General features: G+C 40.8%; 1 protein-coding gene and 1 pseudogene across 1 annotated transcript in view; one reads left to right on the forward strand and one right to left on the reverse strand.

Annotated features, from left to right (window-relative positions):
- Window positions 1–3,631: 3,631 nt before the first annotated feature.
- LOC147000529 (S-adenosylmethionine decarboxylase proenzyme 1 pseudogene) lies at window positions 3,632–4,634 on the reverse strand (annotated as a pseudogene).
- A 1,461-nt stretch (window positions 4,635–6,095) lies between these two features.
- The window catches only part of Kif25 (kinesin family member 25), a gene marked incomplete at its 5' end in the record, with an annotated part of 73,331 nt that continues 58,022 nt past the window's right edge, over window positions 6,096–21,404 (forward strand). The window contains 3 exon segments of the mRNA XM_085832678.1: window positions 6,096–6,158; window positions 7,016–7,113; window positions 7,980–8,090. Coding sequence (XP_085688804.1) covers window positions 6,096–6,158; window positions 7,016–7,113; window positions 7,980–8,090 — 272 coding nt within the window.

A 21,404-nucleotide genomic window follows, 5' to 3' on the forward strand; every position in this document is an offset into this window, starting at 1 on the left:
ACTCAGTCATTGTCTTACAGCTCACCTGCCAGAATCAGGCATGGAAGCGGGCCAGTGCAGGCAGCAGTGCAGGCCTAGGCCAGATCAGCTCCCTGAATGGGCTCGCTGGGCTACAGACTTCCCTGGAGGTGGCTGCAGCTGCTGCCACCTCCCTGCCTCTAAGAAGCTAAGTGCTTCTTAGCCATTCAGTTTTCATCAGTTGAAAAGTCTTTGTTTAGCTCTGTACCCAATTTTAATAGGGTTATTTGGTGCTCTGCAGTCTAACTTCTTGAGTTCTTTGTATATATTGGATATTAGCCCTCTATCAGATGTAGGATTGGTAAAGATCTTTTCCCAATCTATTGGTTGCCTTTTTATCCTATTGAGAGTGTCATTTGCAGACACTCTGCAATTTTATGAGGTCCCATTTGTCGATTCTTGATTCTATAGCATAAGCCGTCGGTGTTCTCATCAGGAATTTCTCCCCTGTGTCCATGTGTTCCAGGTTCTTCCCCACTTTGTCCTCTATAAGTTTCAGTGTATCTGGTTTTATGTGGAGGTCCACTTGGACTTTAGAAGGAAATAAGAATGGGTCCATTTGCATTTTTCTACATGCTGACCACCAGTTGAATGAGCACCATTTGTTAAAAATGCAGTCTTTTTCCACTGGATGATTTTAGCTCCTTTGTCAAAGATCAAGTGACTTTAGATCTGTGGATTCATTTCTGGGTCTTCAGTTCTCTTCCATTGATCTACCTGCCTGTCACTGTACCAGTACCATGCCATTATTTTCACTATTGCTCTGTAGTACAACTTCACGTGTCTTATGTCTCCAGGGTTCCCTTCAGAAGGACACCAATGACATTAAAAGAGAACCCACACTTAAGTCTTCCTTGAATTGATCACCTTGAGGGCACTGTCTTCAAGTGTCACCTGCTGAGAGGCCTGAACTTAATACTTCACCATATGAATCAGGTTACACCATAGCCAAGCGTAGGCACTGGAAAGAGACTTTTAGAGTCAGAGCAAACAGGACAGACAGAACTTTCTCACAGAGCCACATTCTAATTGTACCAGACTTCGGACATGCTTGCAACCCAGGTCTTTCCTGCACTGCTGTACAGCATTGTTCTAGTGGTATAGCCCAGTTATTTTGGGAAGAAAATTGAACAATGCCGTCTACTTGAAGTTGGAACCATATTATAAGTAGAAAGGACCCTAAAGAATCTGCTAAAATCTTTGCACGATAGAGTGAGTTATACAAGACCAATGAATACAAGCTCTGTCAGCAGAAATAAAGCCTTTCTGTATCCTAACAATAAACAAAGATAAAATTAGGGGGGAAATTCCAGGTAGACCACCATCTTTCAAAAAGGATGAAAATTATTTTGTAATTTGACAAAACACATCCTACACTTATAATAAAACTGCTATTATTGTTTAAAACCTAGAAATTAAGTAAATTTCATTAAAATATTACAGAGATTTTCATAATGAACTAAATACATTTAGCAATTAGCTCTTTGTAACTCCTAGGTGTTGGGTTACCATTATTTATTATTATTATTATTATTATTATTATTATTATTTTACTAGACAATTAAGCAAACTTTTATTGATTTTATTATTATTTTACTAGACAATTAAGCAAACATTGTCGCACAGAAATACATTTCAGCTGATTAAAAGTCCAACACCAACAAAGAGAAATTATGGCACCAAAACTTCCCTACCTGTAATTAGAAGAGATCAATAGTTTACCTACAGTTGTTCTAGGCTTTGTTCCACACAAACCTATGCAATTCTCAACATTAGGATTCTTAATTTAAAATGGGGAAATCAGACCTCAAGCCAAAATCTACTGGGTTACGAAATCCAGTTAAATAAGCACTGGCCCTCCAAATAGCAATTCAAAATAGGTGCTGTGCTCATTACAGAATTGGACAGATTAAGCTGACCGAAAGCTTCCATATAGACGCCTTCAATCAACACTGTGTAGAAAGAGTCCAGACAGCCGGGCGTGGTGGCGCACGCCTTTAATCCCAGCACTCGGGAGGCAGAGGCAGGCGGATTTCTGAGTTCGAGGCCAGCCTGGTCTACAAAGTGAGTGCCAGGACAGCCAGGGCTACACAGAGAAACCCTGTCTCGAAAAAAACAAAAAAAAAAAAAAAAACAAAAAAAGAGTCCAGACAGTATTCCAACCACTTGATCTCAAACCAAGTAGATTCTGTTTTGAAACGATAAAAAAGTGTTTTGTTATATATACAGAAGGAACAAAACATCACTGTGTCAGTACAGAAACTACCAGGAAAACAGGAGGGCAATAAATAGGGAGTTTAGTCCAGTTTGCTCTTTTCTGTTTAAGTCCCACCAACATGCCAACTCTTCAATGGCCATTATTTCTAGTGCCATTAAATAGATTCAGAATATTGTGCCCTTCCATCCATTCATACATTCACTATCTGGCTGAGTAACCTGGAGAGGCCTCCTCCCTCTGGTCAGTCATTCATCTGATCATCTGAAGGCCATGGTGAAAGGAAGACCAGAGACCAGCCGATGGCAGGACAAGTGGAAACCAGATTCTCCTTCGAATCAAAATCTCCTTTAGTAAAACCTGGTGGCAACGGCAGCACTTACTGAGGTCAGAATGCTTAGGACTACATTTCTGCTTTGACATAGTAGAGATTCCTATCACTTACTAAGTTAGTGAGGGCATGGTAGGCACTCCATTAACGCTAATTAAGGTGCACTGCACAGCCTATCATTTCCATGGAGTTGTCTTTAATGGGTTCTCCTGGCTCATCGCCCTGGAGACTGAGTTCTTTTCATTTGATACAGTTAGTTTTGTCATTTATCTTCCACAGAAGATCATGCCAATAAAGAGACCACGTTCGTATGTCGTAGAAAAAAAAATTAAGCAAGGGACCATCTCCAACCTCTCATCTGGGGTGTAAGATTATGATATAAGCCCACAGTGTAACAGTGTATTGCTTCATCAAAGGTGGTGGAAGAACCATAGGACTCTAAATGCAGGAGAAACTATTAAAACAGCAGAGCATAAAACAAGCAACTGGAGTAATTTTCTTACAAAGACTCAACTTGTGGAAGGAAAACTTTAGTTACTGTTGCATAAAACACCTGTATGAAGTACAAATTGGTTTTGAGTAACATTAGTAGAGAATATGCCCTAGAAAGTGGAGGTAACTGGATGTAAAAACTCTGGCAGCAATTTAATAGAACAGTCGCAGATGTCAGCTGAGGCCACATCTAATGGGGATGAAAGCCTTGTCTGTGGGGAATTTTGGATGATGCCTGCAGAAATATTACAGTGTGCATAAACCAAATTGTATCATTTTCACAAGTGTCGTAAAGATTCATACAGTCGAGGTCTTTTCTACATGCACTTCAGTTCCACAGCAAGAGTGGCATAGAACACCTAAACCCAGAAGAGAGCATTCATGCCAGATACCTAAACCTTGATATGATAATGCATACACTTCAAAATGACTACACTATCATTACACCTAGGGCTTTCTGCAACTACGCAGTGGTGGTCATGGTCAGCATGGCCCCCAGGATCAGCATCTAGAAAGCAGCCCCCACCTCCTGTGTGGCTTCTCTTTTTGTGTTTTTTCTTCTTCGTTTTTCCTAATCAACTTTGCTGTTGTTGCTGTTTCTTAGCAAAACTGGTAAAAACAAAATTGTAATTGTTGAACATAGCACTCTGGCAATCAAGATGATTAAAGCTGTCAGTCTTCTGGGGTGAAGAAAGCACTGTGCGACATTTAAAACTCTGAGTAACAAACAAGGTGGTCACAAATTTTCCTGGCTTGAAGACTTCCACAACTTTCCTGATCAGGTCATCATAGGAGGTCTGACTTAGGTTTGTTCAAAGCTAACATAAGAAAATCCTGGTTCTGGAGTGATGTGAATAGTCCAATATGGAACATCCGATTTCATTCCATTCATTGAGTAGCCACAAGGATTGACCAGTGTGACATCAATGACAGAACCTGGTATCAGGTCCCGAATTCCACTCTCATGAGTGACATCCTTTGCAGTACCACCATCTTTCATGTAGAACTGGACCATAACTGTTGGGTCAAGCTCACTCATCAGAATTTCCAGAGTTTGATCTGGCTGACAGATTACTAGGCTCTCTGGGAAATCCAAAGTATACAAGTTCCAGCAGTCAGAATCCATGCGTCCCATACAATATGCTGCTCCATTTGAGGAAATTGCATTAAGAAACTCGGTTTCTTCCTGGAAATTCCGGCGTGGGTACCCTTGGTGAGAAGGCTTCATGAAATTCTTACGAGAATAAAAGAAGCTTTGAATTGAGTCAAACCCACTGCAATCCCTAGCAAGTGGAACCAGGGGAACCAGTGCTTTCAGTAAGAGGGTGGTACCCCATGTCTTCAAAATGAAACGTCTCTTGGAGACAAACATGCTACTTTCACTGAGTACATAAGCTTCCTGCTTGTCAGTCTTTGTCACACTTGTGATTGAGCACTGCTCATCCTTCAAAAGGATATCCCACTCAGATCTTGGAATGGTATGAAGGTCCCCAGATCCCTGGCTTGCCTCTGACTGCTGTCTGGAAAACCAGACTTCCACCAGTTCTCAGTCTCTTCGAAAAAATGTGCAGCTTCCATCACGGTGAGACTAGTGAACAACCAACAACCACAAAAAATCAACTGAATTAAATCTCTTCTCCTGCTGCTCCTGCCACTGCTGTGGATTTTTCCAGCTGTGTTATTAAAGTTCAGGTACTTCTTTCTTTCTTTCTTTCTTTCTTTCTTTCTTTCTTTCTTTCTTTCTTTCTTTCTTTCTTTCTTTCTTTCTTTTCTTTTTCTTTTTTTTTTTTTTTTTTTGCTATAACTTTTTTTTAAAGGACTAATAAAAATTTCCTGGCTATTTTCATGAGTGAAAGTTGAATATGAGTCTGTTGGAAATAGAGGCAGACACAGTTCAGTCTCTTGTAGTCCACTGCCTTCCCGTTAGAGAGAGTTGAGTAAGTGCTAGCTAATGTTGCTGGCCATACTGTGTAAGCCTGGGTTACAATTATTAATAAGAGTTTAGAAGTGCACAAAGTACTGTCTCTAGGTGATCACAGATTCTCTGTGAGAAGATTTGGATAATTAATTACCTACCAGGACGATGCACCCCTATCTGGAGACAGAATTCCCTTCAAGAGGGTCTGAATCTCCTGCAGGAATGCCTAGACCCATAAAAGGAAAGGCTGAATCTACTGCAGGAGAGAATGAGGGGATCCCTAGAAGGAGGGACTTAAAATTTCCTCTTTGAAGAGACAAGAGCACAGGAGGGTATTGAATCTTTATTCTGACCTTGTATTATTAGCATAATGGTCTGAATTCCCTGAATCCACAGCTAGAACTGTGAGCCACCAGCAGGGACACTGTTCCTGTCCCAGTTGTCTATGGGTGTTAAATATACAGTTCACTTCTTTGGCTCATAAAATCCCACCATGTTTTAGTTTTCTACCAACATCCAGCCTCCATTCTCCACCTACATCTTCACATAAAATCCTTTCTCTCCTTGAACACCCAAGACTACAGATGTCTTATTAGCATGTATGCATGGCACACGCACGTGCATATAAGCACACACAGACACACACACTTATACACACACACACACACACACACACACACACACACACACTCACACATACACACACACACACACACACACACACACACACACACACACACACACACACACACATCATTTCTATGGCTTTCTCTATAAACTCTTTTTCCCATCTAGGCCCTCTGGTACCTTACTGACCAAAGGATAAAGAGTCCGGAGTCTAAGACTTACATCCCTGGTAGCCACTGTGGCTGGTATTGACAGAGGCTTAGAGCCATGGGATGTGGGAGGGTAGCAGGTCAGGCCTTGCTGAGGCCAGCTTGTTTGTCTCTGTAGTATGTGAAGGAGACTGAGCAACCTGACAGGTGACAGTTGACAGTTGACCTTCTCCTTGCTGAGAGGGTTCCTATCCCTTCTTGCACTCTGTTCATTCATGGTATTTCAGTATGTGCAGGTAGGTGCTGCATTGATGGATTTTTCCTTTTGGATTTTTGGTTTGGGTTAAAGAAGAAAAGATAGTTGAACTGGAACAAGAAAATGCTATTCTGCACCTGAGATTGTCAGAGGTAATGTTTTGCTCTGTCCTGTAGACTTATTGACCAACATGTGGGTGTTTATGTTGAGTCAGTTACTGCAGTTGCAAAAGATGTAAAGGATAGTGGCTTTCCTTTGATTTTTGTCCCATCCAGGGAGGTGGATACTTCCTGTGTCATCCTATACTAGAACAAAGATGAATCCTAAATTATTTATCTTTGTGGTCACAAGTATTTAAGGAATAATTCATTCATGGTACACCAAACAGCTGTTTCTTGACAGCTCTGTTGTACAATTTACCCATCATGAATTCATACGTATTAAATTTAGTAAATCTACAGATATACAATTTGTACAATCATCTTATGGTGCTATAACCAAAAACCTGAGATTCTCTAACCTACAAAGAGCATTTGTTTCTTTCAGTTTGGGAGTCCAAGATCAAGGCACTGCAGGTTTGATGTCTAGGGCTGGCTCATTTCTCTAATTGCTACTGGCTAGACATCCTCATGTGGTGGAGTGGATGAGCAAGTAAGCTTTCTCATCTTGTCCTCTCATGAGCATAGAACCCTCAATGGGTGTATCACCTCCTGAAGGCCTGTCTTACTGCCACCAACGTGGACATTGTTTGTGTCAATCAGAGGGACACTCCACTCCTCAGTAACTCTAACCAAGCTGTGGAATCTTATCCCCAACACCCCCCTATTCAGTTTTCCTTTGAGCCTTTTTACTTCCAAGCAGTTCCTCATTGAGCTGGCAGACAGTCTGAGCCAGCCACAGCCCTTTCAACATGGGTTACCTCTGTATCAAGTTGATCCATCTATATCATGTTGCTGAGGATCGTCAGCACCTTCTTCCACCATTTATGACGGAGCTTATCTTCTCTCAGGATCAAGCAGGGATTAAGCAGAAACTAGCAGTCTGTGTTGGGCAGAGTTATCCCGGAGGAGCTCAGATGCTGTCTGCCTTACAGGAGCACATCAGAGAGTAGGGCCCTGCTTCCTACTGTATTCTGAAAAATGAGGGCACACACACTTGACAACTGAACACTGATCTTCTATTGCACATGATTGGGAGCTCCTCACCTTGACATTAGAGTGCAGTAGTTGGCCATGGTGGACACAGTGTGGTTCACTGCAAGATATGTGGCTGATATCTTTGAGAGTTTGGGCCTGCCAGAACCCACTGTTTGGAAAGACAGAGTAAGGACAGACCCCCTTCCCTCAAATGCACAGGCATGCAGCAAAACAAGGCAGAAACCACAGTTGCCACTTTGTTCATTTGGAGCCTGTTCACTGACTCTTCCAGATACCAGTGCAAAACACAGGCCATCCCTGCAGGCATCTCTGCAGTTCTGTCAATGCTGTGTCTTATCCTGGAGCTGGGGTGCATTCTCTGTGCTCCTTAAGTCTCAGATGTTTCCCACGCACTCCACAAGTATTTCTGCCTGCCACCTCCTTCATGCTCCACAAAAATCCAGACAGACCTTTTAAAAATGTGTGTTGAAAGTCTTTGCTGTTAACGGCCCTTCCCAGGCTTATCACTGCTCTTAAGAGAATCCCAGGGACCTTGATCTCTACGTAGGTTTTGTACCGCATTTCCTGTCATTTCTCTTCTGAGATCTGCCACTCAGTCTTGGTCCTTTTACCTGACCAGCATCTTCAAGGCCTAACTGTAAGATCCCTAACATGAAGTGTTCACACTCCTAGGATTCCTTACCTGTCTCTCCTTACTATAGTTCAATCCCCATCAGCATCTCTCCCTATGTAGTATGTATCATGAACCATAAGTGACTTCCTTTTTTTGGAGGGGTTTCAAGGTTTTAAAACTGTTTTTTCTTTCTTTCTCTACAGTACCAGGGAAGGATGGGGAAGGATGAGCAGAAGCAGCTGTGGGGCCTGGCACTCTGCTCTTCTCGGGATGAGGCAGTGTCAGCAAGCAAGCATTCACGAAGCCTTCCTTTAGCTTTGCTACAGCTTGGATAGAAGTGGCCTTCTCAGCGCTGCCAAAGTCGCTGCTTGTGCCCAGGATGTTGAGTGGCACAGGGCTTAGAAGAGCCCTGCTCTGTCAGAGGGCACTTGTCTCAGGGCACCGAGAGAGGTTCATTCTAATGCTCACTAAAAACAAAGTACCAAAACGTATATTCACATCTGAGCAACACTAGACAGAGGTAGTTTTAGCCAGTAGACAAATGGCTTGAGATAGGAGCAGTGGAAGCTCAGTCTCCATCACTGCTGTCTTCATTTCTATGTGTGTGGTTGTTTTGTCTACATGTATATCTGCATCACATGCATTTCACTGCCCTCAAAACAGAGAGGGCATCCTATCTCTTGGAACTGGAATGACAGATAGTTACATACTGCCACATAAATGCTGCGAATTGAACCCAGGCTTCCCTGAACTACCAAGGTATCTCTCCAGGCCCCAGGGCTGTTATTTTAAAGTTTAAAAGTAGAATGTATTTGTATATGTCAAATGTGCTAGGTCAGCATCCCATGCCTCAGCATCATATTCAAGCAATTCTTAGGGTGTCAGTGGCTTCTACAGGGAAAGACCAGGAAAACAGCTATTTCACCTAGTGAATTTGGCAAGATTCCAACATGAGATTGCTGTGGGTATTTTTATACCATTAATTTAAAACATTGTTCTACCTTGTGTCAAAAACAAGGTGGTCAGGATGGGGAACAGGAAAAAAAACCCTGATTATAACAGTGTAAGCACCATCTGCAAACAGGATTAACCTGCCATGTTCAGATGTAAAGCCTTTAACTATGTTCAGAAAAGATTTATGCAGAACTCATTTTAAGTTTTCTTCTGCCTTAATTGAAGATCAGCCTGTTTTCGAATAAGCTACATAACAATGTGTGTTCTATATAATTAAAGTTTGATAAAACCAGCCCTGTCATCCTCTGCATGAACCCAGCAGAGGCTGTCAAGGGCTCCAAAGTACTCTCCATGCTACAGGACCTCCGGATCACCTCATGATCATGGGTGAGTGGAACACAACATCACCTCCACAGAATCGAGGAGGGTCTTGTGCCAGCAGGAAAAGGGAGAAAGGAACCCTGCCCAGCCCCACCATCTTCTGCATGAACCCAACCAAGGCCATCAAGGGCCACAGAGGACTCTCTACTATTCTCCATGCCGCAGGACCCCGAGTACACCCAGGACCTCGTGATCACATTAGAGCAAATGAGCGACAGAAGCAACAGAGCTTCTTGGACAGAGTCCCTTCTGCCTTTCATCCTCAGCCAGGAGGCAAGGCTGAGACCCAGACACATGGGCACCTTTTTTGCCAGAGGAGAGTCGGCCTAGAGGGAGGGCTCTGACCCCAGGACTCAGGAGGTGGATCATACCTCCAGACTACAGGACACCTGCCCTATAAGAGGAGAGCTTGCCTGCAGAGAGTGCTCTGACCAGTGGGACTCAGGTGAGAGTTGGACTCCCAGGAGTGCTGACATAGGCTAACAGAATCACAGGAGGAATAAGCTCCAGCCAGAGACAGCTACAACATTAACACCAGAGATCACCAGATGGCAAAAGGCAAACGTAAGAATCTTACTAACAGAAACCAAGACCTCTGGGCATCATCAGAACCCAGTACGCCCACCACAGTGAGTCCTGGATAGCCTAATACACCCGAAAAGCAAGACTAGGGTTTAAGATCATATCTCATGATGGAGGTAGATGATTTTTAAGAAAGGCATCAGTAACTCACTTAAAGAAATACAGGAGAACACTGCTAAACTGGCAGAAGGCCTTCAAGCGGAATCACAAAAATCACTTAAAGAATTACAGGAGTACACAAACAAGTGATGGAATTGAACAAAACCATCCAAGTTCTTAAAAGGGAAGTAGAAACAATTTTTAAAAAGGAGGGGGGGGAACAACTCTGGAGATAGAAATAATAGAAAAGAAATCAGGAACCATAGATGTGAGCATCAGCAACAGAATACAAGCAATGGAAGAGAGAATCTCAGGTGCAGAAGATTTCAGAGAGAACATGGGCACAACAATCAAAGAAAATGGAAAACACAAAAAGATCCTGACTCAAAATACCCAGAAAATCCAGGACAAAATGAGAAGTCCAAACCTACGGATAATAGAAGTAGATGAAAATGAAGATTTTTCAACTTAAAGAGTCAGCAAATATCTTCAACAAAATTATAGAAGAAAACTTCAAACCTAAAGAAAGAGATGCCCATGAACAAACAAGAAGCCTACAGAACTCCAAATAGACTGGACCAGAAAAGAAATTCCTCCTGACACATAATAATTAGAACAACAAATGCACTAAATAAAAAAGGAAAATTAAAAGCAATAAGGGAAAAGTCAAGTAACATATAAGGGCAGGCCTATAAGAATTACTCCAGACTTCTCACCAGAGACTATGAAAGCCAGAATTTCTGGACAGATGTTATACAGACACAAAGAGAACACAAATGCCAGCACAGGGTACTATACCCAGTAAAACTCTGAATTACCATAGATGGAGAAACCAAAGTATTGCATGACAAAAGCAAATTACAGAATATCTTTCCACGAATCCAGCCCTTCAAAGGATAATAAAGGGAAACACCAACACAAAGATGGAAACTACACCATAGAAAAAGCAAGAAAGTAATCCTTCAACAAACCTAAAAGAAGACAGCTGCAAGAACAGAATCCCAACTTTAACAACGAAAATGACAGGAAGCGACATTTACTTTTCTTTGATTTCTCTTTTAAAAACATCAATGGACTCAATTCCCCAATAAAAAGACATAGACTAATAGACTGGCTACACACAGGACCCAACATTTTGCTGTTTACTGGAAACCCACAAAGGGACAAAGACAAACACTACCTCAGAGTAAAGGGCTGGAAAATGATTTTCCAAGCAAATGATCCAAAGAAAAAAGCTGGAGTAGCCATTCTAATATCTAATAAATTTGACTTTCAACCCAAAGTTATCAAAAAAAAAAAAAAAAAAGACAAGGAGGGGCACTTTATGCTCATCAAAGGAAAAATCTACCTCAAAGGTAAAAATGGACTCTCAATTCTAAATATCAATGCTCAAAGTGCAAGAGCAGCCACATTCATTAAAGAAACTTTAGTAAAGTTCAAAGTACACATTGCATCTCACACAATAATAGTGGGAGACTTCGACACCACACTCTCACCAATAGAAACAAAACAGAGACACAGAGACACAGGGACACTAACAGAAGTTATGAAACCAATGGATTTAGCAGATATCTACAGAACATTTTGTCCTAAAACAAAAGGATATACCTTCTTCTCAGCACTACATGGTACCTCCTCCAAAATTGACCATATAATCCATCACAAAACAGGCCTCAACAGATACAAAAATATTGAAATTATCACATGCATCCTTTCAGATCACCACAGATTAAGGCTGATCTTCAATAACAGCACAAATAATAGAAAGCCAACATTCACGTGGAAACTGAACAGCATTCTACTCAGTGATAACTTGGTCAAGGAAGAAATAAAGAAAGAAATAAAAGAGTTTTTAGAGTTTAATGAAGATGAAGCCACAACATACCCAAACTTTTTTTTAATATTTTTTATTACGTATTTTCCTCAATTACATTTCCAATGCTATCTCAAAAGTCCCCCACACCTTCCCCTGCCCACTTCCCTACACACCCATTCCCATTTTTTGGCCCTGGTGTTCCCTTGTACTGGGGCATATAAAGTGCGTGTTCAATGCTTGTTCATCATCTTTCCAGTGATGGCCGACTAGGCCATCTTTTGGTACATATTCAGCTGGAGTCAAGAGCTCCAGGATACTGGTTAGTTCATAATGTTGCAGCTACAGGGTTGCAGATCTCTTTAGCTCCTTGGATACTTTCTCTAGCTCCTCCACTGGGGCCCTGTGATCCATCCAATAGCTGACTGTGAGCATCCACTTCTGTGTTTGCTAGGCTCCGGCCTAGTCTCACAAGAGACAGCTATATCAGGGTCCTTGCAGCAAACGCTTGCTAGTGTATGCAATGTTGTCATTGTTTGGAGGCTAATTATGGGATGGATAACTGGATATGGCAGTCTCTAGGTGGTCCATCCTTTTGTCTCAGCTCCAAACTTTGTCTCTGTAACTACTTCCATGGGAGATTGTTTCCAATTCTAAAAAGGGGCAAAGTGTCCACACTTTGGTCTTCATTCTTTTTCAATTTCATGTGTTTTGCAAATTGTATCTTATATCTCCCTATACTAAGTTTCCGGGCTAAAATCCACTTATCAGTGAGTACATATCATTTGAGTTTTTTTGTGATTGTGTTACCTCACTCAGGATGATGTCCTCCAGGTCCAACCATTTACCTAGGAATTTCATAAATTCATTCTTTTTAATAGCTGAATAGTACTCTATTCTGTAAATGTACCACAATTTTTTTTTGGTTCTTTTTTTTTTTTCACTGTTTTTTTTTTATTACATATTTTCCTCAATTACATTTCCAATGCTATCCCAAAAGTCCCCCATACCGCCCCCCACTTCCCTACCCTCCCATTCCCATTCTTTTGGCCCTGGCATTCCCCTATATTGGGGCATATAAAGTTTGCAAGTCCAATGGGCCTCTCTTTCCAGTGATAGCCGACTAGGCCATCTTTCGGTACATATGCAGCTAGAGACAAGAGCTCCGGGGTACTGGTTAGTTCATCATGTTGTTCTAACTATAGGGTTGCAGATCCCTTTAGCTCCTTGGGTACTTTCTCTAGCTTCTCCATTGGGAGCCCTGTGATACATCCAATAGCTGACTGTGAGCATCCACTCCTGTGTTTGCTAGGCCCCTGCATAGTCTCACAAGAGACAGCTATCTTTGGGTCCTTTCAGCAAAATCTTGCTAGTGTATGCAATGGTGTCAGCGTTTAGAAGCTGATTATGAGATGGATCCCTGGATACGGCAGTCTCTAGATGGTCCATCCTTTCATCACAGCTCCGAACTTTGTTTCTGTAACTCCTTCCCTGGGTGTTTTGTTCCCAATTCTAAGAAGGGGCACAGTGTCCACATTTTGGTCTTCATTCTTCTTGAGTTTCATGCGTTTAGCAAATTGTATCTTATATCTTGGGTATCCTAAGTTTTGGGCTAATATCCACTTATCAGTGAATACATATTGTGTGAGTTCCTTTGTGATTGTGTTACCTCACTCAAGATGATGCCCTCCAGGTCCATCCATTTGGCTAGGAATTTCATAAATTCATTCTTTTTAATAGCTGAGTAGTACTCCATTGTGTAAATGTACCATAATTTCTGTATCCATTCCTCTGTTGAGGGACATCTGGGTTCTTTCCAGCTTCTGGCTATTATAAATAGGGCTGCTATGAACATAGTGGAGCATGTGTCCTTCTTACCGGTTGGGACATCTTCTGGATATATGCCCAGAAGAGGTATTGCTGGATCCTCCGGTAGTACTATGTCCAGTTTTCTGAGGAACCGCCAGACTGATTTCCAGAGTGGTTGTACAAGCTTGCAATCCCACCAACAATGGAGAAGTGTTCCTCTTTCTCCACATCCTCGCCAGCATCTGCTGTCACCTGAATTTTTGATCTTAGCCATTCTGACTGGTGTGAGGTGGAATCTCAGGGTTGTTTTGATTTGCATTTCCCTGATGATTAAGGATGTTGAACATTTTTTCAGGTGCTTCTCTGCCATTCGGTATTCCTCAGGTGAGAATTCTTTGTTCAGTTCTGAGCCCCATTTTTTAATGGGGTTATTTGACTTTCTGGAGTCCACCTTCTTGAGTTCTTTATATATATTGGATATTAGTCCCTTGTCTGATTTAGGATAGGTGAAGATCCTTTCCCAATCTGTTGGTGGTTTTTTTGTCTTATTGATGGTGTCTTTAGCCTTGCAGAAGCTTTGTAGTTTCATGAGGTCCCATTTGTCAATTCTCGATCTTACAGCACAAGCCATTACTGTTCTATTCAGGAATTTTTCCCCTGTGCCCATATCTTCAAGGCTTTTCCCCACTTTCTCCTCTATAAGTTTCAGTGTCTCTGGTTTTATGTGAAGTTCCTTGATCCACTTAGACTTGACCTTAGTACAAGGAGATAGGAATGGATCGATTCGCATTCTTCTACATGTTAACAACCAGTTGTGCCAGCACCATTTGTTGAAAATGCTGTCTTTCTTCCACTGGATGTTTTTAGCTCCCTTGTCGAAGATCAAGTGACCGTAGGTGTGTGGGTTCATTTCTGGGTCTTCAATTCTATTCCATTGGTCTATTTGTCTGTCACTATACCAGTACCATGCAGTTTTTATCACAATTGCTCTGTAGTAGAGCTTTAGGTCCAGCATGGTGATTCCACCAGAGGTTCTTTTATCCTTGAGAAGAGTTTTTGCTATCCTAGGTTTTTTGTTATTCCAGATGAATTTGCAGATTGCACTTTCTAATTCGTTGAAGAATTGATTTGGAATTTTGATGGGGATTGCATTGAATCTGTAGATTGCTTTTGGCAAGATAGCCATTTTTACAATGTTGATCCTGCCAATCCATGAGCATGGGAGATCTTTCCATCTTCTGAGATCTTCTATAATTTCTTTCTTCAGAGACTTGAAGTTTTTATTATACAGATCTTTCACTTCCTTAGTTAGAGTCACGCCAAGATATTTTATATTATTTGTGACTATTGAGAAGGGTGTTGTTTCCCTAATTTCTTTCTCAGCCTGTTTATTCTTTGTGTAGAGAAAGGCCATTGATTTGTTTGAGTTAATTTTATATCCAGCTACTTCACCGAAGCTGTTTATCAGGCTTAGGAGTTCTCTGGTGGAATTTTTAGGGTCACTTATATATACTATCATATCATCTGCAAAGAGTGATATTTTGACTTCATCTTTTCCAATTTGTATCCCTTTGATCTCCTTTTGTTGTCGAATTGCTCTGGCTAGGACTTCAAGTACAATGTTGAATAGGTATGGAGAAAGTGGACAGCCTTGTCTAGTCCCTGATTTTAGAGGGATTGCTTCAAGCTTCTCACCATTTACTTTGATGTTGGCTACTGGTTTGCTGTAGATTGCTTTTATCATGTTTAGGTATGGGCCTTGAATTCCTGATCTTTCCAAGACTTTTATCATGAATGGGTGTTGGATCTTGTCAAATGCTTTTTCTGCATCTAACGAGATGACCATGTGGTTTTTGTCTTTGAGTTTGTTTATATACTGGATTACGTTGATGGATTTCCGTATATTGAACCATCCCTGCATCCCTGGGATGAAACCTACTTGGTCAGGATGGATGATTGTTTTGATGTGTTCTTGGATTCGGTTAGCAAGAACTTTATTGAGGATTTTTGCATCAATATTCATAAGGGATATTGGTCTGAAGTTTTCTATCTTTGTTGGGTCTTTTTGTGGTTTAGGTATCAGAGTAATTGTGGCTTCATAGAATGAGTTGGGTAGAGTACCTTCTGTTTCTATTTTGTGGAATAGTTTGTGAAGAACTGGGATTAGATCTTCTTTGGAGGTCTGATAGAACTCTGCACTAAACCCATCTGGTCCTGGGCTTTTTTTGGTTGGGAGACTATTAATGACTGCTTCTATTTCTTTGGGGGATATAGGGTTGTTTAGATCATTAACCTGATCTTGGTTCAACTTTGGTACCTGGTATCTGTCTAGGAACTTCTCCATTTCATCCAGGTTCTCCAGTTTTGTTGAGTATAGCCTTTGGTAGAAGGATCTGATGGTGTTTTGGATGTCTTCAGGATCTGTTGTTATGTCTCCTTTTTCATTTCTGATTTTGTTAATTAGAATACTTTCCCTGTGCCCTCTATTGAGTCTGGCTAAGGGTTTATCTATCTTGTTGATTTTCTCAAAGAACCAGCTCCTTGATTGGTTGATTCTTTGAATAGTTCTTCTTGTTTCCACTTGATTGATTTCGCCCCTGAGTTTGATTATTTCCTGCCGTCTACTCCTCTTGGGTGAATTTGCTTCCTTTTGTTCTAGTGCTTTTAGGTGTGTTGTCAAGCTGCTAATGTGTGCTCTTTCTAGTTTCTTTTTGGAGGCACTCAGAGCTATGAGTTTTCCTCTTAGAAATGCTTTCATTGCGTCCCATAAGTTTGGGTATGTTGTGGCTTCATTTTCATTGAACTCTAAAAAGTCCTTGATTTCTTTCTTTATTCCTTCCTTGACCAAGGTATCGTTGAGAAGAGTGTTGTTCAGTTTCCACGTGAATGTTGGCTTTCTATTATTTATTTTGTTATTGATGATCAGCCTTAGTCCATGGTGATCTGATAGGATGCATGGGACAATTTCAATGTTTTTGTATCTGTTGAGTCCTGTTTTGTGCCCAATTACGTGGTCAATTTTGGAGAAGGTACCATGAGGTGCTGAGAAGAAGGTGTATCCTTTTGTTTTAGGGTAAAATGTTCTGTAGATATCTGCCAGATCCATTTGATCCATAACTTCTGTTAGTTTCACTGTGTCCCTGTTTAGTTTCTGTTTCCATGATCTGTCCATTGGTGAAAGTGGTGTGTTGAAGTCTCCCACTATTATTGTATGAGGTGCAATGTGTGCTTTGAGATTTACTAAAGTTTCTTTAATGAATGAGGCTGCCTTTGTATTTGGAGCATAGATATTCAGGATTGATAGTTCCTCTTGGAGGATTTTACCTTTGATGAGTATGAAGTGCCCCTCCCTGTCTTTTTTGATGACTTTGGGTTGGAAGTCAATCTTATCTGATATTAGAATGGCTACTCCAGCTTGTTTCTTCAGACCATTTGCTTGGAAAATTGTTTTCCAGCCTTTCATTCTGAGGTAGTGTCTATCTTTTTCTCTGAGATGAGTTTCTTGTAAGCAGCAAAATGTTGGGTCTTGATTGTGTAGCCAGTTTGTTAGTCTATGTCTTTTTATCGGGGAGTTGAGTCCATTGATATTAAGAGATATTAAGGAAAAGTAATTGTTGTTTCCTGTTATTTTTGTTGTTAAAGTTGGCATTCTGTTCTTGTGGCTGTCTTCTTTTAGGTTTGTTGAGGGATTACCTTCTTGTTGTTTCTAGGGCGTGGTTCCTGTCCTTGTATTGGTTTTTTTCTGTTATTATCCTTTGAAGGGCTGGATTCGTGGAGAGATAATGTGTGAATTTGGTTTTGTCGTGGAATACTTTGGTTTCTCCATCTATGTTAATTGAGAGTTTGGCTGGGTATAGTAGCCTGGGCTGGAATTTGTGTTCTTTTAATGTCTGTATAACATCTGTCCAGGATCTTCTGGCTTTCATAGTCTCTGGTGAAAAATCTGGTGTAATTCTGATAGGCTTGCCTTTATATGTTACTTGGCCTTTTTCTCTTACTGCTTTTAGTATTCTATCTTTATTTAGAGCATTTGTTGCTCTGATTATTATGTGTCGGGAGGTATTTCTTTTCTGGTCCAGTCTATTTGGAGTTCTGTAGGCTTCTTGTATGTTCATGGGCATCTCTTTCTTTAGATTTGGGAAGTTTTCTTCTATAATTTTGTTGAAGATGTTTGCTGGTCCTTTGAGTTGAAAATCTTCATTTTCATCCACTCCTATTATCCGTAGGTTTGGTCTTCTCATTGTGTCCTGTATTTCTTGGATGTTTTGAGTTAGGATCTTTTTGCATTTTCCATTTTCCTTGATTGTTGTGCCGATGTTCTCTATGGAATCTTCTGCACCTGAGATTCTCTCTTCCATCTCTTGTATTCTGTTGCTGATGCTTGCATCTATGGTTCCAGATTTCTTTCCTAGGGTTTCTATCTCCAGTGTTGCCTCATTTTGGGTTTTCTTTATTGTTTCTACTTCCCTTTTTAGGTCTAGTATGGTTTTGTTCATTTCCATCATCTGATTGGATGTGTTTTCCTGTTTCTCTTTAAGGACTTCTACCAGTTTGGTTGCGTTTTCCTGTTTTTCTTTAAGGACTTGTAACTCTTTAGCCATGTTCTCCTGTAGTTCTTTAAAGTCCTTCTTGATGTCCTCTACCATCATCATGAGATATGCTTTTAAATCCAGGTCTAGTTTTTCAGGTGTGTTGTGGTGCCCTGGACTGGGCGAAGTGGGAGTGCTGGGTCCTGATGATGGTGAGTGGTCTTGGTTTCTGTTAGTAAGATTCTTACCTTTACCTCTCGCCATCTGGTAATCTCTGGAGTTGTTATAGTTGTCTCTGTTCAGAGGTTGTTCTTCTGGTGATTCTGAGTATCCTCTGTCAGCAGACCTGGGAGACAGGCTCTCTCCTCTGAGTTTCAGTGTGTACCACAATTTTTGTATCCATTCCTCTGTTGAGGGGCATCTGTGTTCTTTCCAGCTTCTGGCTATTATAAATAAGGCTGCTATGAACATAGTGGAGCATGTGTCCTTCTTGCCCGTTGGGACATCTTCTGGATATATGCCCAGGAGATGTATTGCGTACTATCCTCCGGTACTATATCGGAGTCCAATTTTCTGAGGAACCGCTAGACTGATTTCCAGAGTGGTTGTACATGCTTGCAATCCCACCAACAATGGAGGACTGTTCCTCTTTCTCCACATCTTCACCAGCATCTGCTGTCACCAAATTTTTGATCTTAGCCATTCTGACTGGCGTGAGATGGAATCTCAGGGTTGTTTTGATTTGCATTTCTCTGATGATTAAGGATGTTGAACATTTTTTCAGGTGCTTCTCAGCCATTCGGTATTCCTCAGGTGAGAATTCTTTGTTTAGCTCTGAGCCCCATTTTTAATGGGGTTATTTGATTTTCTGGAGTCCACCCTCTTGAGTTCTTTATATATATTGGATATTAGTCCACTATCTGATTTAAGATAGGTAAAGATCCTTTCCCAACCTGTTGGTGGCCTTTTTGTCTTATTGACGGTGTCTTTTGCCTTGCAGAAGCTTTGCAGTTTCATGAGGTCCCATTTGTCAATCCTCGATCTTACAGCACAAGCTATTGCTGTTCTATTCAGGTATATTTCCCTTGTGCCCATATCTTCGAGGCTTTTCCCCACTTTCTCCTCTATAAGTTTCAGTGTCTCTGGTTTTTTTTTTTTTTTTTTTTTTGGTTTTTCGAGACAGGGTTTCTCTGTATAGCCCTGGCTGTCCTGGAACTCACTTTGTAGACCAGGCTGGCCTCGAACTCAAAAATCCACCTGCCTCTGCCTCCCGAGTGCTGGGATTAAAGGCGTGCACCACCACGCCCAGCTCTGTCTCTGTTTTTTTTTTTTTAAAGATTTATTTATTATATGTAAGTACACTGTAGCTGTCTTCAGACACACCAGAAGAGGGAGTCAGATCTTGTTAAGGATGGTTGTGAGCCACCATGTGGTTGCTGGGATTTGAACTAAGGACCTTTGGAAGAGCAGTAGGGTGCTCTTACCTGCTAAGCCATCTCACCAGCCCCTCTGTCTCTGGTTTTATGTGAAGTTCCTTGATCCACTTAGATTTGACCTTAGTACAAGGAGATAGAAATGGATCGATTCGCATGCTTCTACATGATAACAACCAGTTGTGTCAGCACCATTTGTTGAAAATGCTGTCTTTCTTCCACTGGATGTTTTTAGCTCCCTTGTCGAAGATCAAGTGACCATAGGTGTGTGGGTTCATTTCTGGATCTTCAATTCTATTCCATTGGTACTTGTCTGTCACTATACCAGTACCATGCAGTTTTTAATCACAATTACTCTGTAGTAAAGCTTTAGGTCAGGCATGGTAATTCCACCAGAGGTACTTTTATCCTTGAGAAGAGTTTTTGCTATCCTAGGTTTTTTGTTATTCCAGATAAATTTGCAGATCGCTCTTTTTAATTCGTTGAAGAATTAAGTTGGAATTTTGATGGGGATTGCATTGAATCTGTAGATTGCTTTTGGCAAGATAGCCATTTTTACAATGTTGATCCTGCCAATCCATGAGCATGGGAGATCTTTCCATCTTCTGAGGTCTTCTTTAATTTCTTTCTTCAGAGACTTGAAGTTTTTATCATACAGATCTTTCACTTCCTTAGTTAGAGTCACGCCAAGATATTTTATATTATTTGTGACTATTGAGAAGGGTGTTGTTTCCCTAATTTCTTTCTCAGCCTGTTTATTCTTTGTGTAGAGAAACGCCATTGACTTGTTTGAATTAATTTTATATCCAGCTACTTCACCAAAGCTGTTTATCAGGTTTAGGAGTTCTCTGGTGGAATTTTTAGGCTCACTAATATATACTATCATATAATCTGCAAAAAGTGATATTTTGACTTCATCTTTTCCAATTTGTATATACTTGATCTCCTTTTGTTGTCGAATTGCTCTGGCTAGGACTTCAAGTACTATGCTGAATAGGTCAGGAGAAAGTGGGCAGCCTTGTCTAGTCCCTGATTTTAGTGGGATTGTTTCAAGCTTCTCACCATTTACTTTGATGTTGGCTACTGGTTTGCTGTAGATTGCTTTTAATCATGTTTAGGTATGGGCCTTGAATTCCTGATCTTTCCAAGACTTTTATCATGAATGGGTGTTGGATCTTGTCAAATGCTTTTCCACATCTAACGAGATGATCATGTGGTTTTTGTCTTTGAGTTTGTTTATATAATGGATTGCATTGATGGATTTACGTATATTAAACCATCCCTGTATCCCTGGAATAAAACCTACTTGGTCAAGATGGATGATTGCTTTAATGTGTTCTTGGATCCTGTTAGGGAGAATTTTATTGAGGATTTTTGCATCTACATTCTTAAGGGAAATTGGTCTGAAGTTCTCTATCTTTGTTGGATCTTTCTGTGGTTTAGGTATCAGAGTAATTGTGGCTTCATAGAATGAGTTGGGTAGAGTTCCCTCTACTTCTATTTTGTGTAATAGTTTGTGCAGAACTGGAATTAGATCTTCTTTGAAAGTCTAGTAGAACTCTGTACTAAACCCATCTGGTCCTGGGCTTTTTTTTGGCTGGTAGACTATTAATGACTGCATCTATTTCTTTAGGGGATGTGGGACTGTTTAGATCATTAACTTGATCCTGATTTAACTTTGGTACCTGGTATCTGTCTAGAAATTTGTCCATTTTGTCCAGATTTTCCAGTTTTGTTGAGTATAGCCTTTTGTACAAGTATCTGATGGTGTTTTGGATTTCTTCAGGATCTGTTGTTATGTCTCCCTTTTGATTTCTGATTTTGTTAATTAGGATGTTGTCCCTGTGCCCTCTAGATAGTCTGGCTAAGGGTTTATCTATCTTGTTGATTTTCTCAAAGAACCAACTCCTTGTTTGGTTAATTCTTTGAATAGTTCTTCTTGTTTCCACTTGGTTGATTTCACCCCTGAGTTTGATTATTCCCTGCTATCTACTCCCCTTGGGTGAATTTTCTTCCTTTTTTTTTCTA

The sequence above is a fragment of the Mus caroli genome, unplaced genomic scaffold (genome assembly GCF_978045245.1).
Source record: "Mus caroli unplaced genomic scaffold, Mus_caroli_1 scaffold_18, whole genome shotgun sequence".
Lineage (NCBI taxonomy): Eukaryota > Metazoa > Chordata > Mammalia > Rodentia > Muridae > Mus > Mus caroli.